Source organism: Musca domestica, unplaced genomic scaffold, assembly GCF_030504385.1.
Source record: "Musca domestica strain aabys unplaced genomic scaffold, Musca_domestica.polishedcontigs.V.1.1 5, whole genome shotgun sequence".
In the NCBI taxonomy this organism is placed as follows: domain Eukaryota; kingdom Metazoa; phylum Arthropoda; class Insecta; order Diptera; family Muscidae; genus Musca; species Musca domestica.
This window is the reverse complement of record NW_026712346.1, coordinates 20486892-20508895: the sequence shown is the minus strand read 5'-3', so window position 1 is coordinate 20508895 and position 22004 is coordinate 20486892. Positions and strand designations below refer to the sequence as shown.

General features: G+C 38.5%; 1 protein-coding gene across 1 annotated transcript in view; it reads left to right on the top strand.

Annotated features, from left to right (window-relative positions):
• Positions 1-604: 604 nt before the first annotated feature.
• The window catches only part of LOC101901390 (STING ER exit protein), a 36846-nt gene continuing 15446 nt past the window's right edge, over positions 605-22004 (top strand). Inside the window, exons 1-2 of the mRNA XM_059128192.1 lie at positions 605-888; positions 947-1098. Coding sequence (XP_058984175.1) covers positions 768-888; positions 947-1098 — 273 coding nt within the window. The 5' untranslated portion in view covers positions 605-767. The remainder of the gene's footprint in view (positions 889-946; positions 1099-22004) is intronic.

Sequence of the window (22004 nt, the reverse complement as noted above, 5' to 3'; positions counted from 1 at the left end):
CAACAGGTGTCATGAGAAGGCACCCTGTTGCGGTTCTAAGGGCGGCATTCTGGCAGGACTGAACATTTTTCCACTGCGTAGCACTGACGTTAGCGGACCACACCGGAGCCGCATAGTTTACCACAGACCGTCCTATCGCGTTGTAAGAGGTCAACAAGGTTTCCTTATCAGCTCCCCAAGTACTGCCGGCCAGAGACTTGAGGACCTTGTTCCTACTTCTAATCTTGTCGCAGATAGCTGTGGTATGCGCGGACGACTTAAAGAGGCTGTCGAATGTGACCCCTAGTACCTTGGGGTAGTTGGTGGTAGATGTATTATTTTCCTTGTTGAAGGACACCAATATGAATAAATACTACTTTCAACGGTTATTTTTTGATAAAACTTTTTTGGTTTTTTGCATTTATTTTTGGTTGTGTAGAATACCAGTGGATGCATCAACGATTGGGAACATTGATATGTCCAAATTTTTAAAATGTTTTGTCAAAAATAAATAGATTTTATACGTTGACATTTTTTCTGTCGCACACTTGAAAAAAGTTTTAAATGTGAAATTACGAATTTCTGAGTCACCCTGTAGATTTGGGAAAATTCGATGTTATCTATAGTTTGCAAAGTTGCTAACTTCACGTAGTTTGGATATATTGCTTCATTTTTTCATTTGCTTCGCCGACGCAAATGTTTTGCCTAACTTGGAGACGTTGACCAGCTGTTCAAAAATACTTACTTTACTTTTTGTTTATACTCAATCATAAATTTAAACATCTAAAATGCCAAAAGTTGTGTCACGAAGTATAGTTTGTTCTGATTCAAAAGATCAAGAAGAATATAATGACGATTCGCCATTAAATATATATTACTGTTTGTGCGGCAAACTTTCATTAATATTGGGTAAAATTAATATGACTTAAGTTTTTCTTATATACAATAATGTGTTTTTTGATGTTAGATTGTGCTTTAGAAAAATTACCCCTGAGGCGGACAGACGGCGCAAGAGTTATAAATGGGAAACAACATGCCCATAAACTTACGTATCAAGAAGGTGGTATTGAATACATACGGAGAAAAGCAAAAGGAATTGAAAAACAATATCGTTTTAAAGTAAGTACAATTATTAATTTAATTTATATCATTTGTTTTTTGTATATTGCAATGAAAAAGCCATTTGCCCAATAAGTGTCACAACAGCGGAGAACTACAAAAGTGTTCTCCACAATAAAAGTAAAAAACATATCTTTAAATTATTACATAGGGTATCATGGAACAACTCTACTTTAGTAAAAACTCTTCGATTTTTTCGAAATTTTTCCCAGAGGTAGGTATTTTTACCCTGATTCCGGAAAACTATTTTTATCTTGGGGGACGGACCGGGGACCTCAGATATTTGACCCGAACTTCCGGGTTCAAGACCCGGCCTGGACCTGGATCCAATTACCCGATATAGACAATATAAGTATCCTTATGATAATACCTATCCAACAAGTGGTCACATTAAGTGGCCGAGGTTCGGAAGTTATAGTTATATTATCGTTTTTTGGACTCGGATTTTTTATAAAACCCCCAAAAAGTTGGGCCCATTATGAGGGTAAACAAATTTGGTGCTAAATTATAGCTGACACCCTTCCCTTTCCAAAATGCTACAATTTGTGCGAATACCTTTTTAGGGTCCAGAGATATGGGTATTTCAATCCGCATAACCCGATTCTAACCAGTTCATTAAAATTATGTTTTCAGTAAAAAAAGGTTTATTTCGCGTAGACGTCATTGGAATTACAAAAGTTTTCTAAATTTGACACTTTTTGTAAATAGCCGGCCTTCGGTCGGGGCTTGAGATTTTCTCTTCTGGGTATGTTCCACACCGGCTAACGCGAACCAAAGTTTTCTAAATTTGATACCATTTGTAACTAGCCGGCCACCGGCCGGGGCTTTGGATTTTCTCCTCTGAGTATGTCCTACACCGTCTAACGCGAACTAAAGTTTTCTAAATTTGATACTTTTGGTAAATAGCCGCTTTCGGTCGGGGCTTGAGATTTTCTCTTCTGAGTATGTCCCTCACCGGCTAACGCGAACCAAAGTTTTCCAAATTGGACAGTTTTTGTAAATAGCCGGCCTTCGGTCGGAGCTTGAGATTTTCTCTTCTGGGTATGTTCCACACCGGCTAACGCGAACCAAAGTTTTCTAAATTTGATACCATTTGTAACTAGCCGGCCACCGGCCGGGGCTTTGGATTTTCTCCTCTGAGTATGTCCTACACCGTCTAACGCGAACTAAAGTTTTCTAAATTTGATACTTTTGGTAAATAGCCGCTTTCGGTCGGGGCTTGAGATTTTCTCTGAGTATGTCCAACACCGGCTAATGCGAACCAAAATTTTCTTAAAGTGGCACTTTTGTAATCCAACGACGGCTACTCGAAATAAAGCTTTTTTTTATTGAAAACATAATTTTAATGAACTAGTTAGAAATGGGTTATGCGGATAGAAATACCAATATCTCTGGACTCTGGTATTAGCATAAATTGTAGCATTTTGGAAAGGTGAGAGTGTCAGCTATAAATTGTAATCAATTTTGTATATATATATATATATATATATATATATATATATATAAATATATATACATATATATATATATATATATATATATATATATATATATATATATATATATATATATATATATATATATATATATATATATATATATATATATATATATATATATATATATACATACATATAGTATCGGTATCGTTACAACGGTACCTCCCGAAAAACCCAAATTGTTGGACATAAGCATAATTAACAATACACTTTTGACTTCCCCGGGCAACATTAAAAAGCACCGGGACACACCCACAGTACAATGAAAAGTAAGGTAGAAATTCCAGCTGATTAAAATTTTTCTCTAAGTGTTCCCGACTTCTGCCAATTTTGAGAGAGAGTTTGTGGGCTTTTGTTTACAAACAATTACATTTTGATTTGGAGACGTTGCTGTGTGTGCTTTGTTTCTGCGTTTGCGGTGCAATTTATGCTCTCCGTATTTGTTGTCTTTGACTGTTGAAGTATCTGTATCTTTGATCATGCCAGCTGCGACAAGAACATATACATGCCCTACCTGTGCAGTTGTTGTAAAGGGCAACCAGAACAGTATTGGATGTTGTTGTTATAGCAGTTTTACATGTTCCGTTGTTTTTTCCGACTAATCCGGTTCTTCCTCAATGTCCAGGTTTAGGAATTCTGCTACCTTTATGGGCTGTAGCCATAGATCCTCTGGACGGAGTTGGGTAGGTTTGGCTGGACAATTAAACAAGTGCAGCGTGTTGTGCGGGCCTGTATCGCACGCTGGGCACATCGCACATCCCCATCAATTCGTGCCCAATACAAATTGAGACGGCTGCACCATCCTGAACGTAGTTGGGCAAAACCACCCTGGTTTGCCTAGGCAGCCGACGTTCTTCAGCTGCAATGGATGGGGGGTGGACTTCCAGTATGGCATTCATACTGTAATTATTAACTATCTCTGCGACTGCATCAGTATGAATGCTATTCAGACCCGCTTGATAGACTTCATGATCTAGGGGCTCTCTCTTACATCGCTGGACCTCTCTCTCTCTCTTGATCGTGCAGGTCCTTCCTGGTGGGGGAGAAAAAAACTTTGTTAAAAATTTTATTTGATAATAATTTGTTTTTTAAAAGTAAGCTTGTATATTCTAAATTACAATAAGTAAAAAAAAACATTTTTTTTAATGTAAACAAAATTTTTATTCATTGTAATAGAATAGAAAATTTCAAGAAAATGTGAAGGGAGGGTAAAATTTACCACCACCTCAGGAGTTAAAAGTTAGGGTGACTCCCACTATAACACCCAAGCAGGAAAGCATATGATTATGCTGACGTAAGGGAAGAACCTTCGTCTCCTCATGTAAATGGTCCACAGGAGTCATGAGGAGGCACCCTGTTGCAGTTCTCAGGGCGGCATTCTGGCAGGTCTGAATACTTTTCCACTGCGTTGCACTTGTATTCATCGACCACACTGGAGCCGCATAGCTAACCACAGACCGACCTATCGCTTTATAAAAGGTCAACAAGGTTTCCTTATCCGCACCCCAAGTGCTGCCGGCTAGCGCCTTGAGGACTTTGTTCCTACTTTTCATTTTATCGCAAATAGCTGTGGCTTGCGCGGAAGACTTGAACATGCTATCGAATGTGACCCCAAGGATTTTGGGGTAGTTGGTGGTCGGAATTATATGCACCTCGACCTGCACATTCAGCTGTGTTCTCATCTCCGCAGTCCATGTGGTAAATAGTGTGGTCGTCGATTTAGTGGCGGATATTTTCATATTCCTCGCGTGGAAGAAGGCGGCAAGCTTCGCGAGATAGGTATTCAACCTGACACATATGTCATCAACTACAGGACCCGACGCCATGATCGTACAATCATCCGCATAAGTTACGATCTCGATGCCGTCTGGAGGGCGCGGAATTCTGGAAAGGTAGAAGTTAAACAGTTTCGGAGATATCACCCCACCTTGGGGAACTCCCTGTTTCACTCTACGAGGCTTGGACTTCTTATTCCGGGATTCCACGTACGACTGGCGTCCACACATATAGCTGACTATCCAACGTTTCAAACTTGGCCGGAGGATAGTGTTCTCAACGTCCTCGAACAGCGTGGCATGGTTGACCGTATCAAAGGCCTTTGATAGGTCGAGAGCCACCACTACACCAGTCTTTGCTACTGGCGACAAAAGCGAAATTGGCCTGTATGATTCGCTTTTGCTGGCATCCTTGCCAGGCTTCAGTAGTGGGACCACCCTGCCCATTTTCCAGGCTTCGGGAACTATGTGGGTGGCTAACGACAAGTTAAGGACTTTGGTTAAATACTCAACTCCCGACGTATCCAGTTGCTTCAACATTACCATTGATATTCCGTCCGGGCCCAACGCTTTAGATGACTTAGCGTTTCGGATGACATTCGCAACATCACCCACTGTAAACTGTGGAGGTACATCCTCGGCGGGAAGAGCTCTTATACGACGTAGTACTCTTCGCCTCGCCCTATCACTTTCGGGGTGCTCGACAAATTTTCGGTTAAAACAGCCAGCGCACCTCTTCGGATCAGTCACAGTTACGTCGTTAAATGTGACTGCTGTCCTACCAGGGTTCGAGAGTGACTTTACCGTTACCCACAGTTTACTCAAATCGGTTCCAATGTTGCAACACTTCAGATGGTCTAGCCACTTTTTCCGCCTATGCTATCCTGTACCAACCGGTTGACTTCCACTGTCAGTTCACTGACTCTGGGATCAGTAGGGTTGGTACGTCGGAGCTCATCACTCTCATTCGCTAATCCCGCTGCCTCTGCTGGAAAATTTGGTCTTACTTCGGGTATTCGACCAGCAGGTATATAGCGAGCGGCTGCAGCTTTGATGATGTCACGGAAAATCCTTTCAGCTACCCGAACATCAGAAGGATTGGGCAGCTCTCTGAAGCGAAGGTTGGTGAACTCTCTGAACTCGGGCCAGTGGGCTTTCCCATGGTTAAGGAAAGTGCGGCGTTCAGAGGTTATGAAATCGGGCGATCTGCTGATGGAGACGATTATCGGGAGATGGTCTGAGCCAAGAGAAATGACGGGTTGCCAAGTCACGTCATTTATCAGACCTGGTGACACAATGGTTAAATCTGGCGAACTGTGATACTCTCCTCTTATTCGGGTGGGGGCATCCTCGTTTACCGTGCAAAATGTGGAGCAGTCAATCTGCTCTGCCAACGCTGATCCCCTCTGGTCATTACCTAGGACGGAATGCCACAACTCATGGTGGACATTGAAGTCCCCTAGTACCACGCGGTTATTGCCTTCCAGAAGTGGGCTTATATTAGGCAAGTAACGCGGTACACAGCTATTAACCGGCGGGATATACACATTAAGCACCTCTACCTCGGCAGTACCACACTTGAGAGCTACCCCCATACACTCCATGTATGGGTCACTAGAGACTAGCTCAAGCGAGATAGGTCTGTATTGAACAGAATGGTGTAACAGGAACGCTAATCCCCCACCTCCACTTCTGGTGCGATCTTTCCTCAATTCGTTGTAACCATTGCAACGTTGTAAGCTACAATTTTCATTGAGCTTGGTTTCCTGCACCGCTGCGATCTTAATATTCCTCCGATTCATAAAATCCACTATCTCATCAATTTTACCTCGGAGTCCGTTGCAATTGAACTGCAAGAATGATGCATTGTCCAAGATTGGAACAGCAACATGTGACGTTAGGTGCTGCGGTAAAGGTTGCTGTTCTGGAGACTGCGGGGGAGTTCCATACTCCGACGACGACTCGGAAGTTGACGACGAGGTCGTGGAGTCACTGGGGACTACGTTGGTACAGCACGAAGCATCGCTATAGTCTCGCAACCGGGTTAAACCGTTCCTAAAAGGTACCCCTCCTCTGCATCCATTACATCGCACCGAGACTGATCTATGGTGGATGGTGTTTTGGCAAACCGTACAGAACCATGGTCCGGGGTTTTCTTCAAGCCCGGCACGGACCAAAAGAATCCGGAGCAAGCATTCCGGGATGTGCTGCTCCCAATACAGAAAAATAAACAAACACAAACATGTCTGCACTGGGTTGGCAGCCGCTGGGCGTTGCTGGAGTGTTGTTGTTTCGGGTCAATCCGGTGTCGTAGAACCCGCTGCCGTGTGATTGAGTATTGGATGTGGTATTTGTGGATTGTTTTTCCACATTAAATGTGTCGATGTTTCGAGAGAGCAACACAGTTTTTTGTACAAGCATAGGAAGACAATGATGTTTTTGTTTAAGTGTCCTACGTGGAAACAGATGTTGAGAGTGATATCCTTACAAGGCGCCTCAATAGATCAAATATAATTATTAGTGGCTTGCCTGATGAGATAAAACAGTTAAGAGAACCAGTGATAAGAATAGATACATTGTGCGGTGTTGATGTGCAACCTGGAGAAGTCAATCACTGTTGCTATATCTCAAAAGTTAAATCTGTCCTTGTGAAGTTCACAAGCACAGTGTTGAAACAAAAGACAAACTTATGACTAGTTACCAAAAGCGCCGAAATTCACTATTGCTTAGTGATATTACTGGTAGGTGTGAGAAGCAGAGTGTACCTAAATGATCACCATAACCGTGCAGTCTCTAAATTAATGTACCTTTGCCGAAAGCTTTGGAGAAGCAATAAGATCCGAAGATTTAAGCTAAAAAGTGAGGCAGAATCTTTGTTGAAGCCTACAATTTCATACGAAGCCATAAAAATACGTGATTACGTTTCATATAGGAGTGATAGACAGAGGGAGTGGTGTTGTTATGTAAGTTGCGCAGGACATGTGTCATAAACTTGTGTGTAGGGGAAGTTCTTATGGTGTTGCTGAATATGTTTTTGTGAGGTAGTTGTTAATAATAGTTATTTTTTAATTGGTGTTGTTTATTTGCCTCATGGTGATATAATGGCATTGGAAGATGAAATTTCTGACCTTGTTGTAAGGTATTCCAATGCCATTATTATGGGGGACTTAAATAATAATATGTTTGATCCGACCCGAAATGTATTGGTGCGAGATGTTTGTAATCGTTTAAATTTGTCTGTGGTGCATAATTCAATGCCAACACATATTGACGTTGTGCACAATTCAACTTCTTTGTTGGATTATTTTTTGGTGTCGCATTTGAGTCCGTTATCGTGTTCAAATCAATTCTCTTGTCCTGGCACTTCTGATCACTCGTTTATATTTTTGTCTCTGAATGTACCTCATTGTCGTAGCCGTCTGCATTATGAATATGCGGACTAGAGTTCTGTTGACCCAGCAGCTATTTCGGATGCTTTGGTTTTATACAACTTTGAAGAGATGTTTGCATTGACGGATGTTGATTCACAGGTCAATATTCTGAATTGTGGTCTTCAAAGTTTGCATGCAGTAGTTCCAATTAGAAGAAGATTTTATAAGAGCGATAATAGTGACTGGTTTAAATCTTCTGACATCCGATATCATGTTTCCCTTAGAGACTCTGCATATAAGGCATATCTTCAAAATAGGAGTTTAGATAATTGAATGATTTTTTGCCGTTGTAGGAATTGTGCAAAGAAGATTATAAGGAAATTGAAGTGTATTGCTCATAAGCAGCTGTTTGTAAATAAAACCACAAAAGAAGTGTGATCAATATTAAATAAGAATGGATTGTGTGATGAGGAAAGTTAAGTTGATAATGTGGATGTTGAGAGGCTGAATTCTTGTTTTGTCTCTAATCAATATGTGGATGTCTTCGATATTTCTTGTGTTCCAAGGACGACTAATGATGGCTTTTCGTTTCGGTCCATTAATTACAATGAAATTGTTTGTGCCTTTAATAAAATTAAATCAAATGCAGTAGGCTGTGATGGCTTCAGGCTTAAATTTCTTAAACTTGTGTTCCCTTTTGTTTATCCTTTTGTGCTGCATGTTGTTAATATTATGTTGACAGTGTCTGCATTTCCTGAGGTTTGGAAAGTTGCTAAAATAGTGCCTATCCATAAAGGTGGTGATTCTCATGAGTACAGACCCATATCAATAATGCCAATTCTTTCTAAAATAGTTGAGTATATATTGAAAGATCCAAATGTTTGAATATATAAATGAGCATTCGCTGTTACACCCGAGTCAATATGGATTCAGAAGTAATCTTAGCACAACATCTCTTCTGGTTGGATTGACTGATAATATTCGAAATTGTGTCAGTGCTGGTGATTGTTGTGTCTTATTATCACTTGATTTGGAAAAGGCATTTGACAGGATAAATCATGTCAATTTAATCAGTAAGCTACATCGTTTCTTCAATTTCTCGTCGTCGGCTTGTAAGTTATTGTTTTCATACCCGTTCGCGAGAAAACAATATGTCTGTTGTAAAAATTTTGTTTCCAGTCTTCTTCCTGTGAGTAGTGGTATCCCACAAGGATCTGTTCTTGGCCCTCTATTGTTTGTCATGTATGTTAATGATTTGCTGAGTTGTATTAATGGTAGGAATTGTATGCCATTGCATTTGCTGATGACATTCAAATTTTGTTTAAAGGAGAATATGTGTTTATGGATGTGTTGCAGTCATCACGGCCTCTCAATTAATACTCAAAAATCTAAAATAATGTTTTTTGGGAACATGCAAGAGGATTCAATAAATGTTTCCATTTATAGGACGCCTATAAATGTTGTAAGCTCGATGAAATGTCTTGGTTTGTTTCTTGATTCTGGTTTGGTATTTGATGTGCATGTGAATTCTTTAGTGTCCAAGGTAAATTCTGTTTTAAAAAAGTTGTACTGTTTGGATATAGTTTTGCCAAAGAAAATTATAATTCAGTTGGTCCATGCCCTGATTATGCCTCACTTTTTATATTGTATTGAGATTTTTGGGGGTAGTTGTGGTTTTGTTTTTCGTAAGTTGAAACTTTTTTTCATAGAGTTATGCGATATGTTTTTTGTGTTAAACGTCGTGATCATATATCTCCTTCTGTGAAAGAGTTTCTAGGTTGTTCATTTGATTGTTTTGTGTGTTTAAGGTCAATGTTGTTCTTCTACAAACATTTTAAATTGCAGACACATTCTTCTCTTTTGGATCTCTTAAAGTTTTCTAGATCTGTAAGGAACCCGCAAATCCTTATACCACGCTTGACTCCTCTGTTGGAAAAATCCTTCTATGTTAGAATTGCTCGTATTTTCAACAATCTGCCGCCAAGTCTTAAGACATTTAATTCTTCCTTAAAATGTTATAATCGTAAATTATATGCTCACTTCAACCAACATATTGTTTAAAAATTTTCATGATTTTCTTGTTTGTTTTTGTATTTCACTTGCATAGCTGATTCATCTTATAATTTTATCAATTGTTATTTTTATACCCTCCATCTTGGAAAGGAGGGTATATTAACTTTGTCATTCCGTTTGTATCATCCTTAAATATTCGTCGTAGACCCCATAAAGTATATATATCCATAATCATCATAAAATTCTAAGTCGATTTAACGATGTCCGTCTGTCTGTTGAAATCACGATACAGCCCACATTATTTGACGTAGAGCGCCAAAATTTAACAGAGCAATTTTTATTGTGTCTAGGATGGTTGGTATTGAAAATAAGATATATCGGTCCACGTTCTGGTATAGTCCCCATATAACGGTACCTCCCGATGTTGGGTATTTTGATTATTTATGCCACATTGTGCGTGTGGCAAAACATTGCATGTGTAGGTCCACGTTTTGGTGTAGCCCCCATATAAAGGTACCTCCCGATATTCGGTATTTTGACTATTTTTGCCACATTTTTTCACGGATTTATCTAAAAATTGGTATTTGTTGGACATAATGATTTCAAGCTCCAGTGGCGAAACATTGCATGTGTAGGTCCACGTTTTGGTATAGTCCCCATATAACGGTACCTCCCAATATTCGGTATTTTGATGATTTTTGACACATTTCTTCACGGAATATCTAAAACTTGGTAGTTGTAGATCATAATGGGTACCAATTCGTGTGGCGAGTCATTGTAATTAAAGGTCCACGTTTTGGTATAGCCCCCATATAACGGTACCTCCCGATATTCGGTAATTTGATGATTTTTGACACATTTCTTCACGGAATATCTAAAACTTGGTAGTTGTAGATCATAATGGGTACCAGTTCGTGTGGCGAGTCATTGTAATTATAGGTCCACGTTTTGGTATAGCCCCCATATAACGGTACCTCCCGATATTCGGTAATTTGATGATTTTTGCCACATTTTTCACGGATTTGTCTGAAATGTGGTATTTGTAGGTCATGATGGGTTCTAGCTTCTTTGGCGAAACATTGCATGTGTAGATCCACGATTTGGTATAGCCCCCATATAACGGTACCTCTCGATATTCGGCATTTTTAAGGTTTTTGCCACATTTCTTCTAATGTTTTCTTTACCCTAAGGTGGAGGGTATTAAAAGTTTGGGCCGGCCGAGCTTAATGTTTTTTTACTTGTTTATTTTTGTTAATTCGTCTTAAATTTTTATTTTTAATTATCTTTAAGATTAAAAATATTATAAATAATTTTAGAGTAGTTATGTATACAAGTTTTTGGAACCGTCCATGGCCCCAGGGGCTAGGTAACTGTGTTAATTGAATATAAATAAATAAAAAATAAATAGAACAGTGTGGCTTGTTTGTTCGGGATACCGTAGTATTTTGTTGTTGCAAAATGGTCAGGCTTTATCCCTTTATTGTTGTTTTTATAAAAACAACTTTTGTTTATTAGTGGAGAACGATGGTAATGTTTACCAGGGGGTAAGGCAGGGAATACCCAGGTTTCGGAAAGAAGACTCGACATATGATTGACTTCACAAGCAGGAAAACATTGCTAAACGAAGTAAAATCAGTGATCAATCCAAATGTCGTAAATGCAATACATTGCGATCTGCCAACTTTAGCCTGTATTCAGCATGAATTGGTTAGATACTTTCCCGCTACTAAATTTTGGTACTGCAAAAATTTTGTCCAGGACATTTTTGATAAAAATGAATAGAGGGAAATTATTGCTATCGAACATAACCGTGCCCATAGGGCAGCTCAGGAAAATCTTAAGCAGATACTTTCTGATTATTATTTTCCAAAAATGGCAAAGTGGGAAAATGAAATTGCTGCAAATTGTAAAATCTGTTCGAGGGCTAAATACGACAGACACCCTATGAAACATGAGCTTGGGGTAACCCCAACACCATCTTACGTAGGCGAAATGCTTCATATCGATGTATTTTCAACGGATAAAAATTTTTTTCTAACATGCATCGATAATCTTTCTAATCCATCTCGTACAATAATAGATTTAAAAGGCCCGATTATACAACTAATGAATCTATTTCCACACACGGAAAATGTTTACTATGTGTTGGGGCAACCCACATTAACAATATGGCATCTCATGTTGCAACATCCTATACGGCAACGCCCATATAATAGGACGCCGTGCTACCGCCATTTTAGCTTGCTCAGTCTTGTTTTGTCTGTCACTCGAGTCTGACTCACTACATCGTAACTTCTTCATTCTTTTTAAATTAGTAGCTGTGAACGCTCATCATCCAATAAATCTTTACACCTTTAGTATTAACAAACATTGGCTTTTATTTCAAACTATAAAAGTACAACAAAAGTGGCGACGAGGATAGTGGAAATTGATCAATAATTGCACACACAACAATCCGCAAAAATGTCTCAAGACATAATTCTACAATTGTTAACAGAGCAACAAAAAGCAATGTCGCAACAAACGCAACTGCTAAAGCATATGGCTGATCTTCTTCAAGCACAAGGAGCACCAAATTCACCACACTCACCACAAACATCAAATTCTTCCAAAGCAGCACTAATGGAATCACTAGCACAGTCAATGACAGCATTCGTATACGAGCCAGAGAGCGGTCTGATATTTCAAGCGTGGTACAACAGGTTTGTGCATGTTTTCGAAAAAGAAGCAAGCTCACTCGAAGAACATGACAAAGTGGCCTTGTTATGGAGAAAAATGTCGAACCAAGTACATGAAAGATTTGCCAACTACGTATTACCAGCAAAACCTGAAGACATGACTCTAAAGGATACAGTAGAGAAACTCAAGAAACTCTTTGGTAAAACAGAAACACAAGTCTCACAAAGATACAAATGCCTTCAGCTAGCAAAAGGCGACAGCGAAGATTTCAGAGAATACGCAAGCAGAGTAAACCTACAATGCGAACTATTCAAAATGAAAGAACTGAAAATCGACCAATTCAAATGTCTCATTTTCGTCTTAGGACTCAAGTCAGCAAAGGACAACGACATAAGACTTCGCTTACTAAAGGTACTGGATGATGAAAACACTACAATGAACCTAGATCAACTAGTAGACGAAACACAACGAATTCTAGATCTCAAATCGGACAACATTCTCATTGAACATCAATCAAAAATCGTCTGTTCACTCAACAAGCACGCAAAAGACTTTAAGAAGCACAAAACACCCAATTCACCCTGTTGGTATTGCGGAGACCTTCACTACGTCAAATTTTGTCCTTTCCAGAAACATAAATGCACAACATGCAATCAAGTGGGTCATAAAAATAACTTTTGCAACATCGCTAAAACTGGTAAGAATTTCAAATCATCGTCTGAAAACAACCAGAACGAATTCAAGAAATACAGCAATTCAAGGAAATCATTCAAAACTAAGGCAGTTTTCAAAACACACAACATTAATTTCCGCGACTTAAGGAAATACACAACTGTCCTAATCAACAACAATCCTGTAAAACTTCAAATTGATACTGCATCAGACATATCAATTGTATCTATCAACACATGGAAAGCTATAGGTAAGCCTGAAGCCTACGAAACTTTTGACAACGCTAGCGACGCAAACGCAAACTCAATCAAGCTCCTAGCAGAATTTCAATGTGACGTCACAATCGACAAAACATCAAAAACATTAAAATGTTATATAACAGATATAGAAAAACTCAATATCATGGGAATCGATTGGATTCAAGCATTCAATCTATGGCAGAAACCAATAACCTCATGGTGTCATCAAATAAACTTCGTTGATGAAATAGCAGAATTGAAAACGAATTATCAATCAGTTTTTGATAACAGTACCCCAGGTCTGTGCAAAACAAAAGTCAACATACAATTATTGCCAAACACAAAAGAAATATTCGTTCCCAAACGACCAGTTCCTTTCGCAGCAAGAAAGGAAATAGAAACAGAACTCCTCAGATTAGAAAACGCAGGAATAATCACACCGGTAGATTCATCGAGGTACGCAGCGCCGATAGTGGTCAGCAAACGTAATGGAAAAATTCGAATATGTGCAGACTATTCAACAGGACTAAACTCAATAGTAGAACCTAATCAGTATCCATTACCAACACCGGAAGAAATCATGTCTGATTGCCACAACTGTGTAATTTTTAGTCACTTAGATCTCTCAGACGCATACTTACAAGTCGAAGTTGACGACGAAAGTAAAGAGCTTCTCACCATCAATACACACAAAGGTCTATATAAGTTCAACCGTCTAACCCCAGGTATAAAATCAGCTCCGGGAGCATTTCAAAGGATCATGGATAAGCTATGCGCAGGCATAGAAGGAGCAAAAGCATATATAGACGACATCATGTTATCAAGTCCATCTATTCCGGAACATAAATTAAATTTAAACAAGCTTTTACAAAGAATTCAAGATCACGGATTCAAGCTGAAAATTGAAAAATGCCAATTCTTTCAAAAACAAATCAAATATCTAGGACACATAATAAGCAAAGATGGAATCAAACCTGACCCAATCAAAATAGCAGCCGTTCAAAATCTTAAAACACCAGAAAACGTCTCGGAAGTAAGATCGTTATTAGGCTCTATTAATCATTACGGGAAATTTGTAAACAACATGAGAACACTACGTAAACCTCTTGACGATCTACTAAAAAAGGACGCCAAGTTCGAGTGGACGTCACAGTGTCAAAAATCATTAAACGACTTTAAGAACATCTTGACATCAGATCTTCTTTTAACGCATTACAATCCAAACTTGCCTATACATGTAGCAGCCGATGCATCATCTCACGGAATCGGCGCGGTTATCTATCATATGTTTCCAGACAACACTATGAAGGCAATACATCATATTTCCAGATCACTCACACAAGCGGAAAAGAATTACAGCCAAATAGAAAAAGAAGGCCTAGCCCTTATATTCGCCGTTCAACGGTTTCACAAAATGTTATTCGGACGCAAATTTACTTTACACACCGATCACAAACCCTTACTCGCAATATTTGGTTCAAAGAAGGGAGTTCCAATTTACACAGCAAATCGTTTACAACGATGGGCCCTTATATTACTGGCTTACAACTTCGAAATTAAATACACAAACACAAAGGACTTTGGTCACGCTGATGTATTATCAAGATTAGTCAACAATCACGAAAAACCAGCAGATGACTTTATAGTGGCTTCAATATCATTCGAAGAAGACATACGTAACGAGATAAATGAAACTATGTCAGTTCTCCCAGTATCATTTAAAATGATCGTCGATGCAACAACAAAAGACACGGATTTACAAATGGTCCTCAAATACGTTCAAACAGAATGGCCAGAAAGCAAGAAAAATATTAACCCATCAATTATTCAATTTTTCAACCGCAAGGAAAATCTTTCAACCTTCGATGGTTGTATTCTCTTCAATAATCGTATAGTAATTCCTAAATCATATCAGAGACAAATCTTACAACAACTTCACAGAGGACACTTATCAGCAGAACGCAGCAAAGCCATCGCCAGAAGTTATGTTTATTGGCCAAACATCGACAAACAAATTGAAGACTTTGTTCGGAAATGCAAAAATTGTCAACATGCGGCAAAAAGTCCAGTAAAAACAAATCTTTGCCCATGGCCATTAACTTCACACTCTCTTGAAAGGATACATATAGACTATGCTGGTCCAGAAAAAGGTAAATATTATCTTCTTATCATCGACTCGTATTCAAAATACCCTGTTATATACGAGACAACAACGACAACCACATATGCAACATTAAAAATGTTAAACGAATATTGTGCACTCTTCGGAAATCCTGAACAATTGGTCTCGGACAACGGAACACAGTTCTGTTCAGAACAATTTGAGAAGTGGTGCAGCAAAAAAGGCATTAAACACACAAGGACTGTTCGTTTTCATCCAAGTTCAAATGGACAAGCCGAGCGTTTCGTTGATACACTTAAACGTGCATTAAAAAAACTAGAAGGGGAAGAAACGCCTACGGAATCTCTCCAAACCTTCCTAGAAGTCTACAGATCCACACCAAATCCAAATGCACCAGAAGGTAAGTCTCCAGCAGAATCCTTCATCGGAAGAAAAATGAGAACGGTCTTCGACGTTCTAAGGAAGCAACAATCGCCTGAGTATAACGTCAATCACAAAATGGAACAGCAGTACAATACCAAACACGGTACCAAAAACAGAGAGTTTAGCAACGCAGAATTGGTCTATGCCAGAAACTTCAAAGGAAACAAAAGTTACTGGACAACAGGCGAAATAGTCGAGCGTAAAGGGAAATTCATTTACAACACTCTAATCGACGTTGGGGACAGGAAAATTCTAGTACGAGCTCATACTGATCAACTTCGACATAGAGAATCGGTAGAGTCAAGCAGTCAAGAACGACAAAAACTACCATTGGACGTACTACTTGAAGAATTCGAAATCGCTTTGCCTAACCATCAAGAACATTTTGCAACTCCAACAGGTTCACCAAACTGGACACCTCAAAGAATAACAAGTCGCAGACAACCAGTCGAACCTATTTCAAGATCACCTTCTCATCTTAAGGAGGGAAATGTTGGGGCAACCCACATTAACAATATGGCATCTCATGTTGCAACATCCTATACGGCAACGCCCATATAATAGGACGCCGTGCTACCGCCATTTTAGCTTGCTCAGTCTTGTTTTGTCTGTCACTCGAGTCTGACTCACTACATCGTAACTTCTTCATTCTTTTTAAATTAGTAGCTGTGAACGCTCATCATCCAATAAATCTTTACACCTTTAGTATTAACAAACATTGGCTTTTATTTCAAACTATAAAAGTACAACACTATGACAACGAACCTTCACTAAAATCTGAGACTATTATGTCCCTGTTACGGGATCAATTTAATGTTAAAGTGGAAAACGCTGCTCCCCTTTATAGCACATCAAATGGACAAGTCGAGCGCTTTCATAGCACACTTTCTGAAATAGCTAGATGCCTCAAATTAGAAAAGAAAATGGAAAGCACAGTTGACTTATTTTACTAGCAACCATAAAATATAATCGGACTATTCACTCAATAACCAACAAACGACCGATAGATATTTTCCAATTCTCCTCATCCGAATTAAGGGGGGAAATTAAAGAAAAAATTTCAAAAGCTCAACAGACCGTACTAAATAGAAACAATGCCTCCAGGCAAAATAGAACATTTGAAGTTGGTGAGTCCGTACTAGTGAAAAACAACAAAAGGCTAGGAAAAAAATTGACCCCGTTATACTCTGAAGAAACAATAGAATCCGATCTAGGAACTACGGTTCTTATTAGAGGGAGGTCCACAAGGACAACAAAAGATAATTCAAAATTTGTATAATCCGATTATAATTAACAACTCTTTTAAACAAATTTTAGGACTTTGATGATGTTGCTTATCAGACCCCTTACCATCAAATTAATTGACTACTAAAAAATTTAGTAGCGGGAAAGTATCTAACCAATTCATGCTGAATACAGGCTAAAGTTGGCAAAAGTTGTGAAGTCAATCATATGTCGAGTCTTCTCAGTAAAGACAATAAAATTTCTTTTAAGTAGGAAATTTGCCTCCCGGAGGACAATTTGGTTCCTAAAGCAATTTACCGGTTTTTCTGTAGACTCAATGGTATAGGTCAAAGATATTTCGCTGTGTACCGTTGCGAGATCTGAGTGATTATCCTCTTCCAAAGATTGAGGCTCGAAATGTTTCTCGGTGCGCATAGATTCTACATTCAGAGTATGGATGTTCTGTCGTGAAAGGGCGTCCGCCACATAATTCTCCTTTCCAGGTTTATAAATAATTTTGGCATTATGCTCGTCAACAAATGCTGCCCACCGTTTTATCTTAGCATTCGGGTTTCTATCAGAGACTGAAAATGTAAGTGGTTGGTGGTCTGTGTAAATATTTAAATATCTTACTCCATATAAAAAGTTCCTCAATTTTTGAAGAGCCCAAACAATAGCTAAGAGCTCTCGCTCATTAGTGGCATAGTTTTGCTCTTTATCTTTAAGGGTTCTGGAAATCATGGTGATTGGCCTCCCCCCTTATGAGAGAACTGCTCCCAGACCCAATGAAGAGGCGTCTGTTGTAAGATCAAAAGGTTTTTTGAAGTCAGGATAAAGAAGCATAACTTCTTCAGAAGCAAGGATTTCCTTTAATTTTCCAAAGGTCTGCATTTGCTCTTCATTAAAATTTATTTTCACCCTTTTTGATTGAGAAGCACTAATCTTGCCGTTTTCGCCCTTTAGAATATCTGTTAGCGGCTTGGCGATAGATGCGAAATCTTTAATAAAGCATCTGTAATAACTTGCCAATCCTAGAAACGACCTTACGTTGAAGAGTGTAGAAGGTGTTTCATAATTAAGGATGGCCTTTACTTTTTCCGGGCTCGTTCTGATGCCATTTCTGGACACAAAAAACCCGAGGTATTCGACACTTTCCCGAAAGAAATGTGAATTTTCCCGAGAAATTCTCATATTGGCCCCGTATAATCTCTCCAGTACCCACTCAATATGTTTCACATGGTCTTCTTTGGTTTCAGAGAAAATAATGACGTCGTCGACGTAAACATAGCATGACTTTCCAATTTGCTCTCTCAGGACATCGTCGATGGCCCTTTGGAAAATGCTGGGGGCATTCTTCAGACCAAAAGGAAGACGGCAAAATTCATATTTTCCATTTCCAACTGAGAATGCAGTTTTTTCACGATCTTGTTCAGATAGTGTTATTTGATGGAAACCTGATTTAAGGCCAAGTGTCGTAAAAAATCTTGCTTTGCCAAGATTTGAGAGAATGACGGGTATTTGGGGTATTGGGTATTTGTCATCGATCGTAATGCTGTTCAGTTTCCTGAAGTCTATAACTAATCGTTTTTTGCAATTACCGTATTCATCCTTGCCCTTTTTATCAACAACCCAAACGGGATTATTGTAGGGTGATCTGGAAGGCTGTATTATGCCGTTATGCAGAAGTTCTTTTACTTCATTGTTAACAAAATCTGCTACACCCATGGGATAAGGGTATAGTTTTGTATAAACGGGATCACTAGTTTGCTAAATTTTGGGGCTCTACGTCAAATAATGTGGGCTGTATCGTGATTTCAACAGACAGACGGACATCGTTAAATCGACTTAGAACTTTATGATGATTATGAATATATATATATATATATATATATATATATATATATATATATATATATATATATATATATATATATATATATATATATATATATATATATATATATACTAGCTGAACCCGGTGCGCTTCGCTACCCCTTTTTTTATATGCATTCCAAATTTTATTTACGAATATATGTTGGATAAAGAAAAACAAATTTAAAAATTAAAAAAAATATTGCACTATTTTAATGCGTTAATAAACAAAATCATTACAAAAGCAGTAACATGACATGAATACACGAAGGGTTTGTCCCTTGGATTTATTTATTTCATAGCAAATACCAAGCGTGCAGGAAACTGCAATTTTTTTAAGTAGAGTGGCATTTCTATTGTTGCGTGCAAACCACTACTGCCACCGCCCTAAATAGCCATTGTAGCTACGGTAACGATTTAAAGGAAAAATCACCCTGAGACATGGTACAATGAAATCAAGGTAGGACTCTGCTACCAATCGATTTTAATTAGTATCTGTAGTATCTATTACAAACTTCAAATAGCAAATTTGAAACAATTCCGGTAAATAATGATCATCAAAATACCGAATATCGGGAGGTACCGTTATATGGGGGCTATACGAAGAGTGATTTCCACAGACGGACGGACATTAATAAATTGACATAGAATTTTATGCTGATCAGGAATATATATACTTTGTGGGGTCTAAAATGTATATTTCGAGATGTTACAAAACGGAATGACAAACTTAATATACCCTCCATACTATGGTGGAGGGTATAAAAACCCATAATAAACCGACGCAACCACTACAAAAACATAGCCTACATATTTAGGCGAAGGCACTCAATTACTTTAAACCTAAACAGATAATTGGTATAGGCAAAAGTACGTAAGGCTAAAGGAAGCGGGTTCCACAATCTCACCGCCCTAACAACAAAGGATCTCTCACCAATGGAGGACGAAAACCTTGGACACAACAATTGAGAATTTCGAGATGATCTACAAAACACAAAGTCGTCACGAAGAGGTGAGTCAAAATTGCACATAACACTGTAATGAAATTGAAGAATACGAAGATCAACGTAGCTGCTAAATGGCAATCCCAGGAGACATTAACAAAACAAGAAACATGATCACCGCGACGCAAGCCATTCACGTAACGAACAATTGAATTTACTGTCCTACGGATACGTTGCATTTGAGAAGAAGTAGTGCCGGAGACTACCTCCAGACAATAATTTACCTGCGACAACAGCAAGGATACAGCCACTCTCTTCCTAACATGAAAAGCCTTATACGCGTCAAGACAATACAGCCTCCGCAGCTGAAATCTTATGCAACAAAGCAAGGTATCAATGTGTCTCTTAAAGTCCAACTTCCGATCAATTATAATACCAAGACATTTAATTTTATCAAAAAATATCATCTGCAGAAGATGAAAAACCAAACTTAAACCTCAACTCGTCAACTAAAAGAGAAAAGGTTGATCGAATCACAAGCCTTTTGACAATTCAAGGCCCAATAATAACCCGACAAGTCGTACTACATCGTCGCCGAAAACCAAACTGAGAACTACTCAATAGCCTACCTAATAGACTCATCAAGGAAGTCAACAATCGCTTCTTTAATAATATGTTCAACGACTTTTGACATAGCAGGTAGAATGATAATGGGACGCAGATTTGACAAATCAAATGATTCACCAGTTTTCGGCACAGGCACTACTCGTGCAACCTTCCACGCCCGCGGAAAAGTAGACGTCATAAAAATCGAATTAACAAAATGCAGGAAATGACAGGAGCTTTATGGAAACATAACCCCACATCTCCCTACTCAACTTTGTTCAATGACCTTACAACATCAGAATAAAATATGCAATAAAACCGAAAACCATCATCTCCCGCATAACCCCCACTATGAAGAGACTGACCACGCTCACTCGCAAAACCAAGATTCCCACTGCAAAAATAATGATTAGCACCATTGACATCAATTGGCGGAGCATCATTACCACTACCCAAAACACCAAACGACTTTAGAGATTTCCACAGCTGATTATTATTTATACGAAATTGATTATTATTATTTAAACAAATCATTATAGTATTTACGCCTCTCATTCCTCATCACAGCCTTACAACGATTCCTATACATACAATATATTATACTCTTACCCTCCGTAGGTCGCTTGCGCCATTTAAAGTACACAAGATCTCTAAACATCCGTGCCGATTTCACCACATCAGATTCCAACCATGCATCATTCCTGGGGTTGACCTTACGAACAGAAACAGGAACGAAAGACAATCTAAAAATACAGTCAGGTTAAGCAAACCAAAAACAAAGGCAAGGTGTGATATACCAGGACGAGAAACCCAACGACAAATTATCACTAATAAGGCAAAAATCAATTAACGAGGTAGAGTTATGGGCCAAATCATAATGGGTAGGTTTCATGTTATGCACAATAGTTAGCCCCAATGATCTGCATAATCCTCTCATCAAAACAGAGTTCGAAGACACAAATAAATTACAGTTAAAATCACCAAGGACAATTATATTAGAGAAGCGACCAATCAAACTCTCATGTACATCACAGAAAGACTGGACATCGCCATGGGGAAAATATACTACCTCCACAAGCAAAACCAATACCCCAGTATTCAACTCAACACACACCGACTCACAAACACCAAAATTATTTGAACGAAAAACTACCTTGAAAAAAAATTGCAAAACATAAAAAATATTTACAAAGCCTTAATAAATTACTTCAACATTTAAATGTATAATAATCTAAGAAAATTGTATTTCCTTAATTTAAAAGCACCTCTATAGAATAAGAAAGCTTGAATTTAATACAATAGTAAATTTGCATTTGTTAAACAACGCGTGGTTTTATTTCTATATAAATCTATCTGTTTTCAGCGATGGATTTCGCCGCATGTTTGAAAACTTTGCAGCGACAAATGGAAGTTAACGATTTGTTTGTTAATGATATATAACGATACTGCATTGTTTTATTCAATGTT